The sequence below is a fragment of the Amphiprion ocellaris genome, chromosome 18 (assembly GCF_022539595.1).
Source record: "Amphiprion ocellaris isolate individual 3 ecotype Okinawa chromosome 18, ASM2253959v1, whole genome shotgun sequence".
NCBI classification, from domain to species: Eukaryota; Metazoa; Chordata; class Actinopteri; family Pomacentridae; genus Amphiprion; species Amphiprion ocellaris.
Window position 1 is genome coordinate 22,394,379 of NC_072783.1, and position 16,144 is coordinate 22,410,522.

Sequence of the window (16,144 nt, forward strand, 5' to 3'; positions counted from 1 at the left end):
GTTCAAGGGATCCCGATGATTAAAAACGACTATTAAACTAACATGATTACAAAGGGGTTAGCTGCATAATTAGCATGTAAACAACAAAGTTTAGCAAAACATGATGCTGAATGTGTGTGTATGTATGTGTCTGTGTGTTTTACAGCAGTGTTAGAGCCTGACGGAGGTCAAGAGCACCACCGGCGGAGCAGCTCTATGCGTGTGACGGGGACGTCGTACCGCAGCTGCATGCGAGACAGGAGCTCAGACGACTGCATCATCGGGACTCACCTGGGAATGGGTATGCTACACCTAACAACATCCCAGAGAGACCTCACCAGGAGACAAGGCTTTGTTGGCCCATAGCAAAAACCATTATAATCTGCAGGAGGTTGGTTCGGTTTTAAACAAGGTTACAGTAGTTTTGATGCATCATTATTTGGCTTAAAACTGCAGTAGAATTTTGGAAAAGACAAAAAAACAACTTTCTACAGTAAACCTGGTTGCTATTCATCCTGTGTTATCTGATCAGTCAAAAGCTTTGTGATTGGTTGAACTTTCCAGTGAGGGAGTTACTTTTTCTATGGCCTGAAAACTGAGCCAGAATGAGGAAGACAAGTCCAGTTTTGTGTTGTTTGAATTATGTATTGCAGAAAAGGTTCATGTGGAATTTTTGCCCAGTGATGCCAAATAATTAATACCTACTCTAGCTTTAATTGGACTTCATGGGTAGGTTCGCTCTTACAATAGTATCATTTCAACCTTTACTCTGTGCTGTAGTCCAGAGCAGTAGACAGGCAAAACTGAGAGATTAACGTTAAAGCTGGTGAACATTTACCTTGTATAGAACCAGATATTTCTCTCAGGAGTTGGTAAGTGCTAATGTTGATCAGTAACTGCTGGGTGTGCACACAAGCAACTGTGTGCTACCATGTACCCCAAATCTACTTAAGTTGTCATATGAAAATGACAAAACCTTCCTGTAGCTTTAACAAGAATAGTGAAGCAGCTTTTCTATTAAAGTTACTGCATGCTCAATGGAATCTCATCATTATTAATTGATTCTTATAGCACTGTTTTCCTTTTGGCTGTAATCCCTGGACATACAAGTAAAATCCAGGTAGAGGCAGTAAAGGAGAAACACTTAGCATTCTTTGAGCAATTACTCCAGTATTGATATCCCTTTGAGCAGATTATCTAACCTCTAGCTGCTCCATTTGAACTGACTAATGTTTGGTAATAAGGCTGTTTGCACCGGTCAGCTCCCAGGTGTGACCGTGTACAGTTGTTAGAACAAACAGTGGACTGTTTCTGGAAAAGATGTGCACGAGCTAAGTTCCCTGTGAGAACCTGAAGACAAAACTGATCATCACCAGTTCATACATTATCAGGCTTTAGATGATACATTCATATTTCCCTTTGTTTTCCATCACCATTGCTAATTCCTGCTCCAAGAGCCAAGCTTTTTGCCTTTCGCCTCTCCACGCTGTCCCACCCTGCTTCATCCTCTCCTCCTCTTGGCTGGAGGTGGATGGATGGAGGAGGCTTACGTCCTCGCGTCACTGTTCATGCTTTGTTGTGCTTTAGGAATTCATGTCGATGAATCTGGGAGCCCGGAGGAGAGGCAGTCAGGAGATGGAACCTCCTTCCCCGAGTCCCCTGACCTCAGTCATGTAGGTATAACTGCAGCTTTCCAGCACCGAGCTGCTCAGCAACATTGGCATTATGAATGCTAGTTATGTTGTCTGTGCTTTCTAGTCTCACATTATTTGAAGGTCTGCTTGTGATTACTGCACTTCACCGTGCGATATTAAATTTGATTCGCGTTTAACCTGCGATTTGCAAACACTCGAAAGCAGCAGACCTTCAAAGAACGGCAGCGATTGTGTGCTAACCAGCTGGTCATGCCTCCACCTATAGATGACAGGTGTGTACACGGAGCTGGAGAACGTGTACGCAGGGAAGAGTGTGTCACCGCTGCAGGGAGGCTCCTCGGCAGAGCCCGAGGTGTCGGGACAGACTGAGGGCTACAGCCGCCCTCTCTCCCCGCTCACACTCCCCCCTCTCACAGGTACTCTGGGTCCTAACAGTCACCCACATCCACACTCAGGTGCTTTCAGATGCATGCTTTCATCAGTGGTTTAAAGCCATTAACCACCAAAGCCCAGCAATTCAATAATAAATGAATGCGTATATAGTGATGAAAACCACATAATTTGGGGCTTTGGTGGTGCATGAGTGATGCCGTGTTCACATCATGTCAGGTTTTCTGTAAATACAAGCTACTGAGCTGGGTTATGCTGTTAAAAGTGTCATTTTTTTGCCAGTCTGATGTGAACATGGCACGAGAGGCACTGATTTTTGAATGTGTTTGGGTTAGAACTCATTCAAATCCTTCACTCTATATGTGCACATAAGCCTGCAGGGTTGCGGTTTATCTTTTTGTTGCCATGGTTACCTCTCAGAAAAAAATGATCCTCGGGGTGACGACATGGCAAAGAATGTCACGGATAATCACTAGAGGGAATAAGTGGCATAATATGTTATGTAAGCCAAGTAATGTAGTTAAATTTACTCAGCAGATGGCATAAACACGTGCAGCACGAGTGTCAAACTCGGCCACCTTCACTGTCCTCCTCCAGGTAACCGTAAGTCTGGCCTGTCGCTGTCCTGGAAGGAGCCTCTCCCCACTCCAGTGTACGAGATTCACCACCAGAGCAGCCAGGACTCCAACCCCTATGTCAGCCTGGAGAGCCCCCCCGCCTCCCCTCAGCACTCAGACAGCGGCCCCAACACATTAACCCGCCGCAAGAAGCTGTTCACCTTCTCCCGTCCGCCTCGCAGCCGGGACACGGACAAGTTCCTGGACGCCCTGAGCGAGCAGTTGGGCCACCGGGTCACTCTGGTGGACGACTTTGTACCCGGAGAGAACGACTATGAGGAGGTGAGGAAGAGAAATGCACTTTGTTTTTATGTTAAGTTGGTTTAAAGCTTAGAGTTTAGTTAGAGTACATATACAATGGATTCATGGGAGTGACTTTTACTTATTCCATCGCTGAACTGCTGTGAGAGAGGTAGATTTATACAACTCTTTTCTCCTTTCTTGGAGTTTTTTGATGATGTGGGAACAAGGCCTGTCACACTTTTCACAGAATAATGTGTGTAAACTGTAGAAGATACGTCCAGATAAACCGTCTTAGCAGATAATCTGCTTCCACCCGCTGTGTCTCGACTCCCTTATCTTTTGAGATATTTAATCACTTTGTTGTCAGAGTCAATAAGATATAAAAATATGTTATCCAAGGCCTTTTTTCATGTTGACGTCATCTCTTCGTGGTAGCAGGAGGGTGTGCGATCACATTAGCCCATTTAAGGTGTTAGACGTCATTCACATAACCAGCTCTCTCTTTTAGGCTCTGAGTGAGTTTTACAATTATAAAAGCCTCCGCAGATTAAAAATTTGTAAGAGAAAGAATAAGAACCAACCTCAGTTTGAGATGAGCGGCCAGCAAATTTAGCATCAAGGCTGAGTTTTATATTCAGCTCTCTCAATAAACTCTTGCAGATGCTTGTTCAGTGAGAGGAATAACTGGAAGCTGTGTGCACAGTTCATGTGTTTTTGGTATCATGTGGTTAGAAATAATGTGTATACTGATTATTATGTGTATTTGAAATTGAAAGCTAAGACGTTTACCATTTTTAAACGCAAATAAGCAAGTTTTAAATCAGTTATGATAGCTTAGTATAATTGCTGTGAATAAACTGATCACCAGGTTCTATCTCGTCCCAATTATTATATTCATACCTTCACTGCCACCAACTTAAAAGAAATACTGACTGGGTCAAATAACAATGTCATTCTGACACAGTTGCACAAAAGATGTATTGTCAGAAGCAAGAAGAGACTGCAGTGGTGTTTTCTTGTTCCTGGTAATTATACTAACGTCGTAGCAACGGTGCTATCAGCTAAAGTGTTTTATATATAGCATCATTAAAAGACAATCTGTTGTTTGCGCATGTTGCTTATTAATAAATAATAAGCAAACTCGCATCTAGAGAAGTAATTACGTTGTAGTGTTGCATGTTTACATTAGAGCAGCTCTAATGTACGCTACAATGAACACTTGTGTCACATGAACAGATATATCAAGGTGGTTGTCATGGTTTCAGAAGAAGAGGTGTGCCTGTAAGTAAAACATGATACTCAGTTATACAGTAGAGACTAAGTTTATAATAAGGCTCTGGCTGGTCGAAGCATTAATCACTGTAGCTGTGTAACGCCTTTGTCAGGAGTTTTCAGTGCTTATTTTAGAAACAGGGAGAGCAGCATATTGTAGATAGTTGTTTATTTGGTATTTTACAGTAGACTCGACAATATTATACTACAATTCTTGTGTTCCATAAGTAGATGGGCAGGAAGATATTCAAGTGCATGTATTTGAAAAATCTGTAGCATAGCAGGGCTTCTTTCAGTTTTTTTTTTTAAACTTTTTTGTTGCTTTTTATAGCTTCTCTTTCCCAGAAGTAGTTAAAAAACAACAAATGTGAATTTTTGTTAATGATATACTTACTGTATACTTAATATAGCATTGCAGTTGATTAGATTTCTGTCTCTACATATCCAACAGTGCAAGCAACAAATAATGATAGAAATGAGCCTAAAAATAACTTACAGCTAAGAGGAGCTGCAATGCATTCTTTTAGCATGTGGAGGTGAAAGCTGTGGTTCTCGGGTCTGACTCTGCCTCTCTCCTCCCTCCAGATGAGCTTCCTGGAGGACCAGGACCTGGGCTTCATCCCTCGGCAGCTGAGCAGCGGCAGCAGTGAGGATCACAGTAGCAGCGACGAGGCCTCCTCTCCCTCCTACTCCTCTGAATCGGAACCAATCCCCCCACCTCCCACCCAGAGCCCCCCGCCTCCCCCGCCCTTCCAGGCTCTCATACCCCCTCCCGTCCAGTTCACCGACCCCCTCCCGCCCGTACGCTTTTCTCCGGAGCACGTCCCCCGCAGCCGGATGCCCTTCCAGCCGCACCACCCCATCATCCCTCCTCCTCCGCCTCCTCCGAGGACCCTCCTGTCCAGCCGCTCTCCTCTGCACAAGGTTCTCCCCAGCAGAGACGAAGCAGAGAAACCTCACCAGCGCTTCCAAACCACCGCCTCTTCCCGGCACGCCATCCTGAGCACCACCACCACCTTGCGGTCATCTCGCCCCAGCTACCTCCCCCGCCAGCTCAGCCAGCCGGCGCCAATCCGCCAGCCCTCCCCCCAGCCGTCCCCTCAGGTGCTGAGGCCGAGCCAGCTCGTCCTCCAGAGGCACCACCAGCTCCATCACCAACACAGCTACCAGGGCCCGCTGCCGCCGTCCCTGCAGGACCACAGCCCGTCTCAAAGCCAGAGCAAAGGGCCCGCAGGTTCATCGCTGCTCTCCCAGCCTCCCGCCTCCCACTCAAGCCTCCCTACTTACACCAAGACCTATGAAACCACACGGCAGGAGCATCCGTCACAACAGGTAACATCTGCGTTCACAGTACTTTCTTGTTTTCTTTTGCAGGATACAAATAAAATATGCAGATGAAATCATGGAAAACTAAAACCCACGGTGGTTCACTGCAGCAGTGCCACCACATTTAGCTCCTAGCAACAGAGGTGTCACATAAAAATAACCATGAAAACTAGCAAAAATACTAGGCATCATGCAATATGTACATGCAAATAGAAGGCACTGAGAGGAACATAAAAGCACAGTAAAAGCAACTCAATAAATATTTTTTTGACCTTCTGAACCACAAAACCCACCAGTGGGTTTAAAAGTCTTTTAAAAAGTATGCAGCAGAGCAACAAACTTTATAAACAGAAAGAATCTTTCAACTGTGATATTTCTTCAAAATCTTTTTATTTTACATGTCTCATTTGGAATTTTGCCAAAAATAAATTGTCTGCAGTACAAAGGAAATTTACCTTATGTGGCACAACCAAGAAGCCACACCTGATTCAGCTACAATCTACAGTCATGTGGCAAAAATTCAGGGACTATTTGGCTGAACTGCAGACTGTAGTTACTCATGACAGATAGGAGAAGTATGGAAACAACTTTAAAAATGTAGAGCCACTATGTTATTTTCCAGGTGCAAAAAACAATTAAAAAAAACTGCTAGAGGTTCAGAGGATTAAAAGATAAGTGTGACAGAAAAGTAAGGTAAATGTAAAGTATCTGTGTTCATTATTATGTGCGATCTCACATTAGGCTGTAGACATTCATTTTATTGATTCATTTTGTGCAGATTGCAAGCAACTCATGAGTGGGAATTTAATTCAAACACCAGCTTTGAATTTGTGAGAACATTACGTGTGAACTGTTCTATTTGCATCGCTCAAAAACAGTATGTCTTAAGTTAAGTTTTTTTTACTCCAAGGCTCCACCACCTCCACCTCCACCTTTGCCTCCACCCTGTGACCCGCCTCCGCTGCCCAAGACAGGCCAACACGCCTCCGACGCAAACCACATGAGTGTAAAGAGGCTGCGCTGGGAGCAGGTGGAGAACTCTGAGGGAACAATATGGGGCCAGGTGAGCTGCGATCTTTAGTTCTCTTGGGTTAGTTTCTCTCTTTACTCACTAGTACGATGCTGCTTGTGGACATACGCGGCTCTGTAAGTCCACCTGTGAATGTTCCCACTTCGGCTGTGACTTTTCTCACTCCTCCTACGTTCCTCCTCCTGTATTTGGAAAGACGTCCTTATCTGTCTCTGATGAGTCATGGCAGCATCAAAGCAACAATCTTGTTTTCGTAAATAGAATTCGTGTCATGTTTGTTCTGCTCATTGCCAGGATCCCAATTCACAACCCTATCACACATGGATAAGATCTGATAATCTGTGTAAGAAAACAGTTTTCCAAAAGCTACTTCTAGGTTACAAAACCCTTGACTGTGTGTCCTTGTCTCTGTTTAGCTTGGAGAGGATTCAGAGTACGACAAGCTCACTGACATGGTGAAGTACTTAGACCTTGATCTGCACTTTGGGACTCAACGCAGATCCAGTAAGTTATTCTGCATCCCTGGTAACCTGTTATTATACATTATCATCATCATCATCATATCTTTGTCGATCATGCTCAACATTAAAATAATTGCTTTGCATTATATAGCGATAAGTGTGTCTGTTTATTGACATCACCTGTTTTGTTTGTACCTTCACAGTTACGATGTTCTCCATAACCTGCTTTGGAGATGCTCCATTCACCTGCACCTCTAATCCATTCTCCATAAGGCACCATAATCCCTCTCTTCTTCTGTAATAACACAGATCTGCCAGAGAAAAACACAATTTGCTGTTATGTATTGAAGAAAAGCTACAGTCCAGAGACCATTCGGCCTCTAATGGCAGAGCTGTGTTATTAACCCATCAACCTGCCACATTCAGCCTTAGTCACTTAGATTGTGTGTTGATCCCCGGTGCCTGGAGAACGAATCCTTACACTGTTGTTAAAATTATCAGTCTCTCCTCCAGAGCCAGCCTTCCTGCCAGAGAACTTTAAAAAGAAAGACGTGGTGGAGATTCTATCTCATAAGAAAGCCTACAATGCCTGTGAGTACCACAAAAACCCGACTGAGGGTCACCTGAAAGGTTGAATAATAATACCTATTACTGCTGATTTGGTTTCATTTTCACAACAGAGATTCAATTTGCAAATTTCCTAATGGGAAATGCCTCACTTTTAATCTTTGACGCTAAAGTCTGTTCTTACACCCAAAGTGTAGAACTCCGAGGGTCATATTTTCATTTCATAAATGTGGCAGCACAAATATGAGCTGCGGTTCTCGTGAATTTGTGGGCATAATTTCACAGTATTTATGTCCTTTTACCAAACACTTAATTCTAAAGTTTTTAAAACATTACCAAAGCCAATCATTCACAGCATCACTAGCATCAGATATGAAAAAATATAATATACATGGTACTTCCACAAGACATTAGATCCACATTGTGCCCACAATACAGTAACTTCATAACAGAATGACAAATATAGCAAATAAAAAAAGTTTATTTTGTTTATCAGCACTGAATGACTGCGGGTTTCAAGTTATGAATTGATGCACTATCTTGAAAAGAACCAAACCAGCTGGATGAGAATGAAAGGTGCAGTATATGACATTCAGAGCAGTGAAAATATCACTAGAAGACTAATATCTCAAACCAAACAAATGAGCACATCAGACACACCTCCCCTGTTGTTTTGTGCTTCATTTATAGCCAGAAAGGTCAAGAAACAAAAAATAATCCATCAGCCCAGCTAACTAAGATACAATGAATGGCCAGAACAAGTTGTTCTCAACACGAGTAGCGTTATCTTCACGTCACCTGTTAGTTCTTTAGTCTGCATTGTGCAAAACAGCAGCAAAGACTCTCATTGTTAGGTAAAGAACATTAATAAAATACTTTCTTTTTTACTCTGCGAAGGAACGCAGCGGAGTTATGTGATGATCAGTCTACGTTTGTCCATCTGTCTCTCTCTGTCTGTTAGCAACATTAAAAAACATACTAACAGATTTGGATGGAATTTTCAGGGAAGGTCAGAAGTGACACAAGGAACAAGTGATTAGATTTTGGCAGTGATGCGGCTTATAGTCTGGATCCACTGATTTGTTAAAGATTTCTAGATTACAAGATAGCGGCATAGCGTCACTTTAACTATGACAACAAGTGAACGCTACGTCAGCTGCCTGCTGATGATCACATGATTGCGATCCTACTACAAATTGACCGCTGTGGACTTATTGGGACTTTCAGAAATCATACAAGAAACAATTGATTAAATTGTGGGGGTGTTTCCGAGTCCCATCAATTCCCGCCACCCGCTACATATTTAGGTCATGCGATTCGGTATCCGTACATAATGTACACATGCATAACACACGCCTGTGCTCACCGCAGGGTAATCTTTCTCTTTGAGTGCTTTTCTTGTTTCAAATATATATTCTTTGTTTTTTTGGACCACCGGCTGAACTCTATCTCGCTTTTACAGTGCGGTGTTGAAGATGCAGAAACAAGGGGACGGTCACCAGTTTCAAAGGGAGGGACTCATGCACATGCAGCTAGACCACCTCTCAAATATAAATCTGGGATCACAACATACACTGAGGGAGAGCAACTACACAGTTGTTAGCTGCAATATTACTGCTATATTAATGCTCAAAATGTCATATAAAGAGGCTTTAAGAGGATTATCTTTAGCTTAATGCTCGCATGTGAGACTGGATTAGTTAAGCTGCACTTGAAGAATAGAGTGCAGCAGTAACAATAAATGACAATGTTGAAATGTGTGAAAAGTGATAATGACAGCAATAGATTGTGGAATGATTAAGTACATTTAATTCAATTAATTTAATTCAACCCTGTTTCTATTTTGAGGATTTGTTGCTGTTTAATGCCGTTGGAACAAATGCATACAGTCTTTTCCTGATATTTATGTTTTTATTTAATGTGCTATGTGAGATTTCAGGAACAAAAAACATAATGCTGCTAAAACTTTCGTCACAAAAAAAAAAAAAAGAGTCATTTCAGCACCAAATGCATGTTGTTTGATGAAGTCTAGACTAGTCTGCACTGCACTCCCTGTGGGTTTTATGACTCTTTTCATGACTTGGGCAACCTTTGGAGCAACCAATCTCCTTTAATCATTTCTCTCTGAGACAAACATGAAAAATTTGTGCAAGAAACAAGAAATCCCATCCTCCTTCTGCGGTTACAAATCACCCAGCACAGCAGTAAATCACAAGGCACGCAATGAAGCATAATGAACCAGCAGCAACCTCTTCTGTCTCTGTTCTGCTGTTGTGATACTTATAATGAAGGTTAGTTTGTTTTGTGTACATTCACTGCTGTTAATTAGCAGGTTTATGATGCAGTTTTCAGTGTCATAACCGAACGCTGCAGAAACACAGTGAGAAATCTGAGCAACAGAGTGAAAAAGTCCCCACATAGGGAGATGAAAGGTTTGTCAGCAGTGCAGGGAACACACTGATCTTCTTCGCCATGTGAAAACAGACCTAAATTATCCACGTCTTCCCCCCTTCTTACCTCCTACTCACTCTCCTCCTCCTCCTCGCAGCCATCCTCATCGCCCATCTGAAGCTCTCCCCCGCCGAGCTTCGTCAGGTCCTGATGAACATGGCGACCGACAGGCTGGAGCCGGCTCACATCAAGCAGCTGCTGCTCTACGCCCCCGACGACGACGAGGTCAAACAGTACGAGCAGTTCGATCAGGATCCGGCCAAACTGAGCGAGCCGGACCAGTTCATTTTCCAGGTACTCACAGGAAAAACAACCAAGATGACAGAGGTTTTTAAGACAGAACGATTCACATAAGTAAATGTTTTTCAGATGCTAATGGTGCCTGAGTATAAGACTCGCCTGCGGAGCCTCCACTTCAAGACCACTCTGCAGGAGAGGACGGAGGAGATGAAGGTGGCGTACGATTACATCTACAAGGCTTCAGTGGAGCTGAGGAGCAGCAAGAAACTGGCCAAAATCCTGGAGGTAAAACTTTACTGCAGGAAAATGAACATGAAGCCATCAGTCTGTGTGTTAACAGTGGATACTAAGTGCTTTTTTGATGCCAACAGTTTGTTCTTGCAATGGGAAATTACCTGAACAATGGCCAACCTAAGAGCCACAGGACAACCAGTTTTAAGATCAACTTCCTCACTGAGGTACAGCAGGAACGCCTGTGCTTCAACTCTGCCACATTCATCTTTGCTTTAAATTGTAGTCATTAATCCTTTCCCTCTACTTTGCAGCTGAGTACAACCAAAACAGTAGATGGGAAATCCACCTTCCTCCACATTCTGGCCAAGTCTTTGTGCCAACACTTCCCCGAGCTGCTAAACTTTTCCAGAGACCTCACGACGGTGCCTCTGGCAGCTAAAGGTACGATGATGTTACCGCAGCAGAACTCTTTCACTCTGATTTCCTCAGAGAAAAACACTTAGTGGCACAAAGTGGTCAGTCAATCCTGTGAAATGCTAAACCTTTCTACAGAGAACACAGTGTGCAGGATGTGACTACAGGGCTGACGGTCTTTATTAACAACAGTAGGTTAATGTTCAAATGACTGCACTATTGCTTGTCTTCATAATAACACAAGATTAGGGCCTACATATTTTAATTTGACATTTTTATAGACTGCTAATGTTCAAAGTCTGATTTGCAGATTTCCCTGCAGCTGCAGCTGTTTTCTAATCATTCGACCATCGCTGAGTGTTCCGCTACAGTTTTTGCTTATCGCTAATGTTTCCATGCAACTTGTTTAGTGAACCAGAGAGCCATCACAACCGAGCTGAGCGACCTTCACAACACCATCCAGGACATTAGGACGTCCTGTCAGAAGATCCAAGCCACCTCTGAAGACCACTTTGCTTCAGTGATGAGTGTACGCTAACAGCTTTAAATACAGAAAACACAAAATATGCAGCTGAATATTTGCATCTTGTGCATATTATCTTTTCAGCTGAGAGTTACCGCTCTCAAATGTGAAGCTAAAGCCAGCAACTGCTTAGCTTAGCTTAGCTTAGCATAAAGACTGGAAACAGTCTCACTACCACACAAGTTACATTGATTGTTCAATATGTAGAAAAATATGTTGTAAAAACAACAGGCGTGCAGCCAAAAAATGGTGAAAATTTGTCCTTTTTACTCTTCTTTAGTGCTAAGCTAACTGTCTGCTGGCTCCAGCTTTATGTTTAACCAACAGAAGTGATTGTAGTAAAAATCTTCTCAGTGATGTTGTGGTCAGAAATTCAAAGTATTTCCCAAAATGTCAAACTATTGCTTTGGTACGTTTTGATCATTTTCATTTTAAATAATAAAAAAGGGATTTTAAAAAGCTGTTCAGACAAAACTATAGGACTTTTAAACATAATGAAATATGATCTTATGACTTTAATAGAATTGGTACACTGCAGACTCATTTCTGATTTGTAAAGCAAAGCACATTTTTGACATCTGACCGAAGTCATGGGTCCCTCCTCACCTCAAAAGGGTCCTACAGAAACGTATTTCTGCGCTTAGCTGACTTTTAGAGACACAAACGAGATTTTTAGACAAGTAGGGTTGTAATTAACTATTACTTTGTTAATTTATCATATATTTTCTCAATTCATCCGTTTGTTAGGGTTAGATATTCAGTTTACTGTCATAAAGGAGTAAAGAAATCAGAAAATGTGCACATTTAAGAAGCTGTACTTAAAGTACATCGACTTTTTTTCTTTGAAAAAAATGCTCCAAATAATAAATCTATTAAAATAGTTGGCGACAAAACAATGAATCATTTCAATTATAGAAAATATTGGCTAAGTTCTAAAAATGCAACTCAATAACTCCACTAACACCAGGTGCTTTCATTATGTTAACGTATGCTTCCTCAAGTCCTCTCTGCTCCTGTGATGCTGTGAATCGTTCCATAGCTGCCATCATGGAGCTTTGAGAGGAGCTTAGAGTGAAGAAAAACAAGTGTTTTCTAACTCTGACATTGCTGGGAGGAGCTGAGATGCGAGGAAGAAACATGTTAGCATAATTAAAAGCTCCCTGGCTTTGGTATACAGGTGTAAAATGAAGCATCCCTTTATTTTTCATCACACAGAGTTTCCTGGAGAACAGCCACCCTGCCATCCAGTCTCTGGAGTCTCTGCAGAGCCGAGCGATGGAAGAGTTCTCCAAGGTGGCCTCATACTTTGGAGAGGACAGCAAGTCCAGCAGCACAGAAACCTTCTTCGGCATCTTTTCAGACTTCATATCCAAGTTTGAGGTGAGCTAATACTCGCTTGAGCTCGTTTTTTGATACATTCAGCAGGTGTTTTGACAGATTCAAACATAAGAAACGATGACGCGTTCAGCTGGAGCTCTCACTCGGACCGACTGCCTGCAGCGATAAAGTGATTAGGCTGCAAAGCGCTGCTGTCTGCGGAATAAATAAATGTGCTCTAAATCTGAAAGTAATGAGGTAACATGAGTATGAATCAGTTGAGATTATGGGTTTTGTCTTGCAGAGAGCTCTCAGTGAGACCCAGACTCCGGAAAACCCCAGAAGCCCCAGACTGTCTTCCCCTCTGGCCTGGTAGAAGGAGGAAGGCGGATGTCGAGCCTAATCGAGAAGTCGGCTCCGTTTTCACTCTGCTCTCCACAACCAAAGTGCCAAGATCACACACAGAGACACTCGGACCACTGGGAACAGAGACCATGTCATCTATAGCAAAGAGAATGGAAACACACTGTATGTGTCTGTAGATAAGCGGAGTGCCCTGTGTGCAGCAGTGCTGCTCTTTCAGGTGCTGGGTAGAGCAGGAACATTCAGGTGTCCACAGGTCAACAAGAACTCACCGCACACCAGTTTTTAAATGATTTACATCTCTTTTTAATGCACAGTAGTTAGTAGGTAGTAGAAGATACATTCAAGAAGCCATCCGAGTCCATTTGATTTCTCCCCTTCAGCTTGACGCTGCATTAAAGTGAGATTTAAGCAAAGACAACTGGTCTGAATATATACAGATGGCCTGCTAATGTGTTTATTAAATGAGTATATTATAAAGTTTATATTTTCTATCAGATCATATTTGAAAATTGTAAAGATTAAGCGTAGATGTAGACTGACGACAGTTACCTGAGATCAAGCCGATTCACAAGTGTAGTTTAGCTCGTTTGATGGTGCACTCACTGCCTCCCATACAGCAGGATTTGTTTCAAACATGTAAGAATACTACTTTTTACAACCACGTGTTCACGTTGCTAGACCTCCTGATTTTTTTCATCCCATTTACTGTTAACTTATAGGACATCTGTTATGAAAATCTCCTCATGCAAGAAGTAAAAGTCACCCACAACCAGCTTTGGTTCTAAATTTCTAATGATAATCAGTTGATCAAGTATGGAAGCCAAACAAGGCCATAATTATTTTACATTTTAATGTAGCTCACAAAGATGAAATTTAAATTTATAGCATTAAAATATTGTATATGTATATGAATTTAAATGGTTTGAATTTAACCTCTTTGAATTTATCCTTTTATGGTTATATTTTTTTTGTTTTTTTATGTTAAATTCAGCTACAAAATTAAAGCATCCAGTATTCAAAAAGTAGACTCAACTAAGCGTTTTTGGCAAAAATATCATCTCAAGTCAAAACAGTACAGAACTTTAAATTGTATTGGTTGAATGTAGACATTCAGATAGAATTTTAAACCCATAATTTGAGCATAACGTAAGCCAGCAAAACTGAACTGAATCATTTAGGCTGTTATCCTTTCAGGTAATATCAGTAGGTATAGTATCCAAGAATTGGCTATCAGAATTTGTGAAGCTTGGAGAGAAAAATGGTTTGGAAAATGCAGAAATCTTAAATGTCAGAGACGCAAATCCAAACCAAATCAACTCAAAATGTATTCATACGTTTAATCATTCAAGGGTATTTAAAGTTCAACATTAGGTATTCTGTTGGGATTACATTTTGCAACAAGAAAAGCACTCTGAGAGCGCAGTACTCCGCCAAAGCTGCTCAGTCCTATCATTTCCGACGGATAAATCCGCAGCGGTCAATTTGTAGTAGGATCGCAATCATGTGATCATCAGCAGGCAGCTGATGTAGTGCTCACTGGTTGTCATAGTTACAGTGACGCTGTGTGGCTATCTCACAATGATACAGAAATGTTTAACATATCCATGGATTCAGACTATAAGCCGCATCGCTGTCAAAATCTAATCACTTGTTCCTTGTGTCATTTCTGACCTTCCCTGAAAATTTCATCCAAATCAGTTAGTCAGTTTTTGAGTAATGTTGCGCACAGACAAAGCGACAGACAGACAAATGTACGCCGGTTGTCACATAACTCTGCTGCATTTCTGTTTTCATTTGGCCTTCCATACTTACATTATTTAGACAACAGTAACACTTCAGCTGCTGAGATGCTAGTAAATCTGCGGGTGGTCGCGGTTCATTTTTGCTTCAGCTTCACACATAATCAATGATATTTATTGAGGATTGTCACAGTTTTGCTTGAGTGGTCGGTTATCCATCTTTATGTGCCTCCAGCCGTCGCATCGGAGCTAGACTCACCATTAAAATTTGAAATCTGAGTCCTGAAATGAGCTGAAGCTAAAGTTTGGAGTCATTCCCTGACAGCCTTGTGATTCTTCTGTCTGACGGGACTGAATTAAATCCACACTCATTTGCACATGTATTTGCAAAACATCCTTCAGAACACTCAAACAATATTGCACCTTTTTCCAGCGAGGTAACGCTGACTGCATTTGGCTCATAAATCATCTGTTGTCAGAACGTGTGGGCGGAACAGTAAATCTTTCTCAATAATTAGCGCCATTCCTTGTTTTTGTTTTTTTCTGAGCTGTGTGTTTCTGGCAGTGAGGATGGCTCGTAGTTCTGCACTTTGTAGAGCAGCTCCGGCGTTGTGAAGCAGCTCTGCATAAAGAGGTGGGAGGCTGCGGAATGAATGGGAAAAAAACACCCTACTGTAAATGGTTATTTCCTGCTTCTCCGGTTGTCATGGTGATGTCATGACTCCTCTACAGTGCAGTGTACCTGTAGCTGTGTTGTATTCTTGTTGAGTTTGCAAAAATCCCTGTTTTTTGCTATGCACTGCTCATTTTCATTTGTACCGTACGATGCCCGTGTGTCCCTCCAAGTTTTATTTTCTTATTCAAGAGTTCCATCGGGATTTTATTTTGCTCTTCATGCACAGCTTTAGTCAGGCTTACGAGATGATCTCGTAAAAAATTAAAAAAATAAATAAAAAATGCACTCCTAGCTGCTACAGGTGTAGTAACAGTGTTTTCTCGTCCCAGTCAATTGCATGTTGGTGCAGTTAATGTATTAAGATGTGCAGCTGGTAGCATCAACCCTCCCTGGATGTTTAGGTTTCAAATAAAATCTGTTAGGTTTATTTATCGGTTCCCTTTTATAACTGTTTTATATGTTTTCATGGAAAGTTGCTCATGTTTTGTGACCATTTTATCCTTTTGTTTGCTTTCAAATGAAGATGTTTTTTGATCTATAAAAATATCATGCTTGAAAGAAACACCGCTCGACTTATCTGTGCCTCCAGATGAGCAAAAAGTGTTTAATATTCTGACTGCAATTTCTGCTATAGATGTTATATT

At 41.8% G+C, this 16,144-nt stretch overlaps 1 protein-coding gene across 7 annotated transcripts in view; it reads left to right on the forward strand.

The window, feature by feature from the left end:
* grid2ipb (glutamate receptor, ionotropic, delta 2 (Grid2) interacting protein, b) overlaps positions 1 to 15,798 on the forward strand; it is a 47,507-nt gene extending 31,709 nt beyond the window's left edge. For 5 of the 7 annotated variants that reach the window (XM_055004472.1, XM_035943151.2, XM_023298835.3 and 2 more), the window contains 15 exons: positions 146 to 280; positions 1,567 to 1,652; positions 1,900 to 2,050; positions 2,622 to 2,923; positions 4,742 to 5,488; positions 6,393 to 6,545; positions 6,929 to 7,016; positions 7,475 to 7,564; positions 10,089 to 10,285; positions 10,361 to 10,516; positions 10,603 to 10,689; positions 10,777 to 10,906; positions 11,290 to 11,408; positions 12,618 to 12,782; positions 13,024 to 15,798. In XM_055004472.1, coding sequence (XP_054860447.1) covers positions 146 to 280; positions 1,567 to 1,652; positions 1,900 to 2,050; positions 2,622 to 2,923; positions 4,742 to 5,488; positions 6,393 to 6,545; positions 6,929 to 7,016; positions 7,475 to 7,564; positions 10,089 to 10,285; positions 10,361 to 10,516; positions 10,603 to 10,689; positions 10,777 to 10,906; positions 11,290 to 11,408; positions 12,618 to 12,782; positions 13,024 to 13,095 — 2,678 coding nt within the window. In that variant the 3' untranslated portion in view covers positions 13,096 to 15,798. The remainder of the gene's footprint in view (positions 1 to 145; positions 281 to 1,566; positions 1,653 to 1,899; positions 2,051 to 2,621; positions 2,924 to 4,741; positions 5,489 to 6,392; positions 6,546 to 6,928; positions 7,017 to 7,474; positions 7,565 to 10,088; positions 10,286 to 10,360; positions 10,517 to 10,602; positions 10,690 to 10,776; positions 10,907 to 11,289; positions 11,409 to 12,617; positions 12,783 to 13,023) is intronic. The other 2 variants (XM_023298836.3, XM_055004474.1) reach the window with 1 other exon arrangement.
* Positions 15,799 to 16,144: the final 346 nt, after the last annotated feature.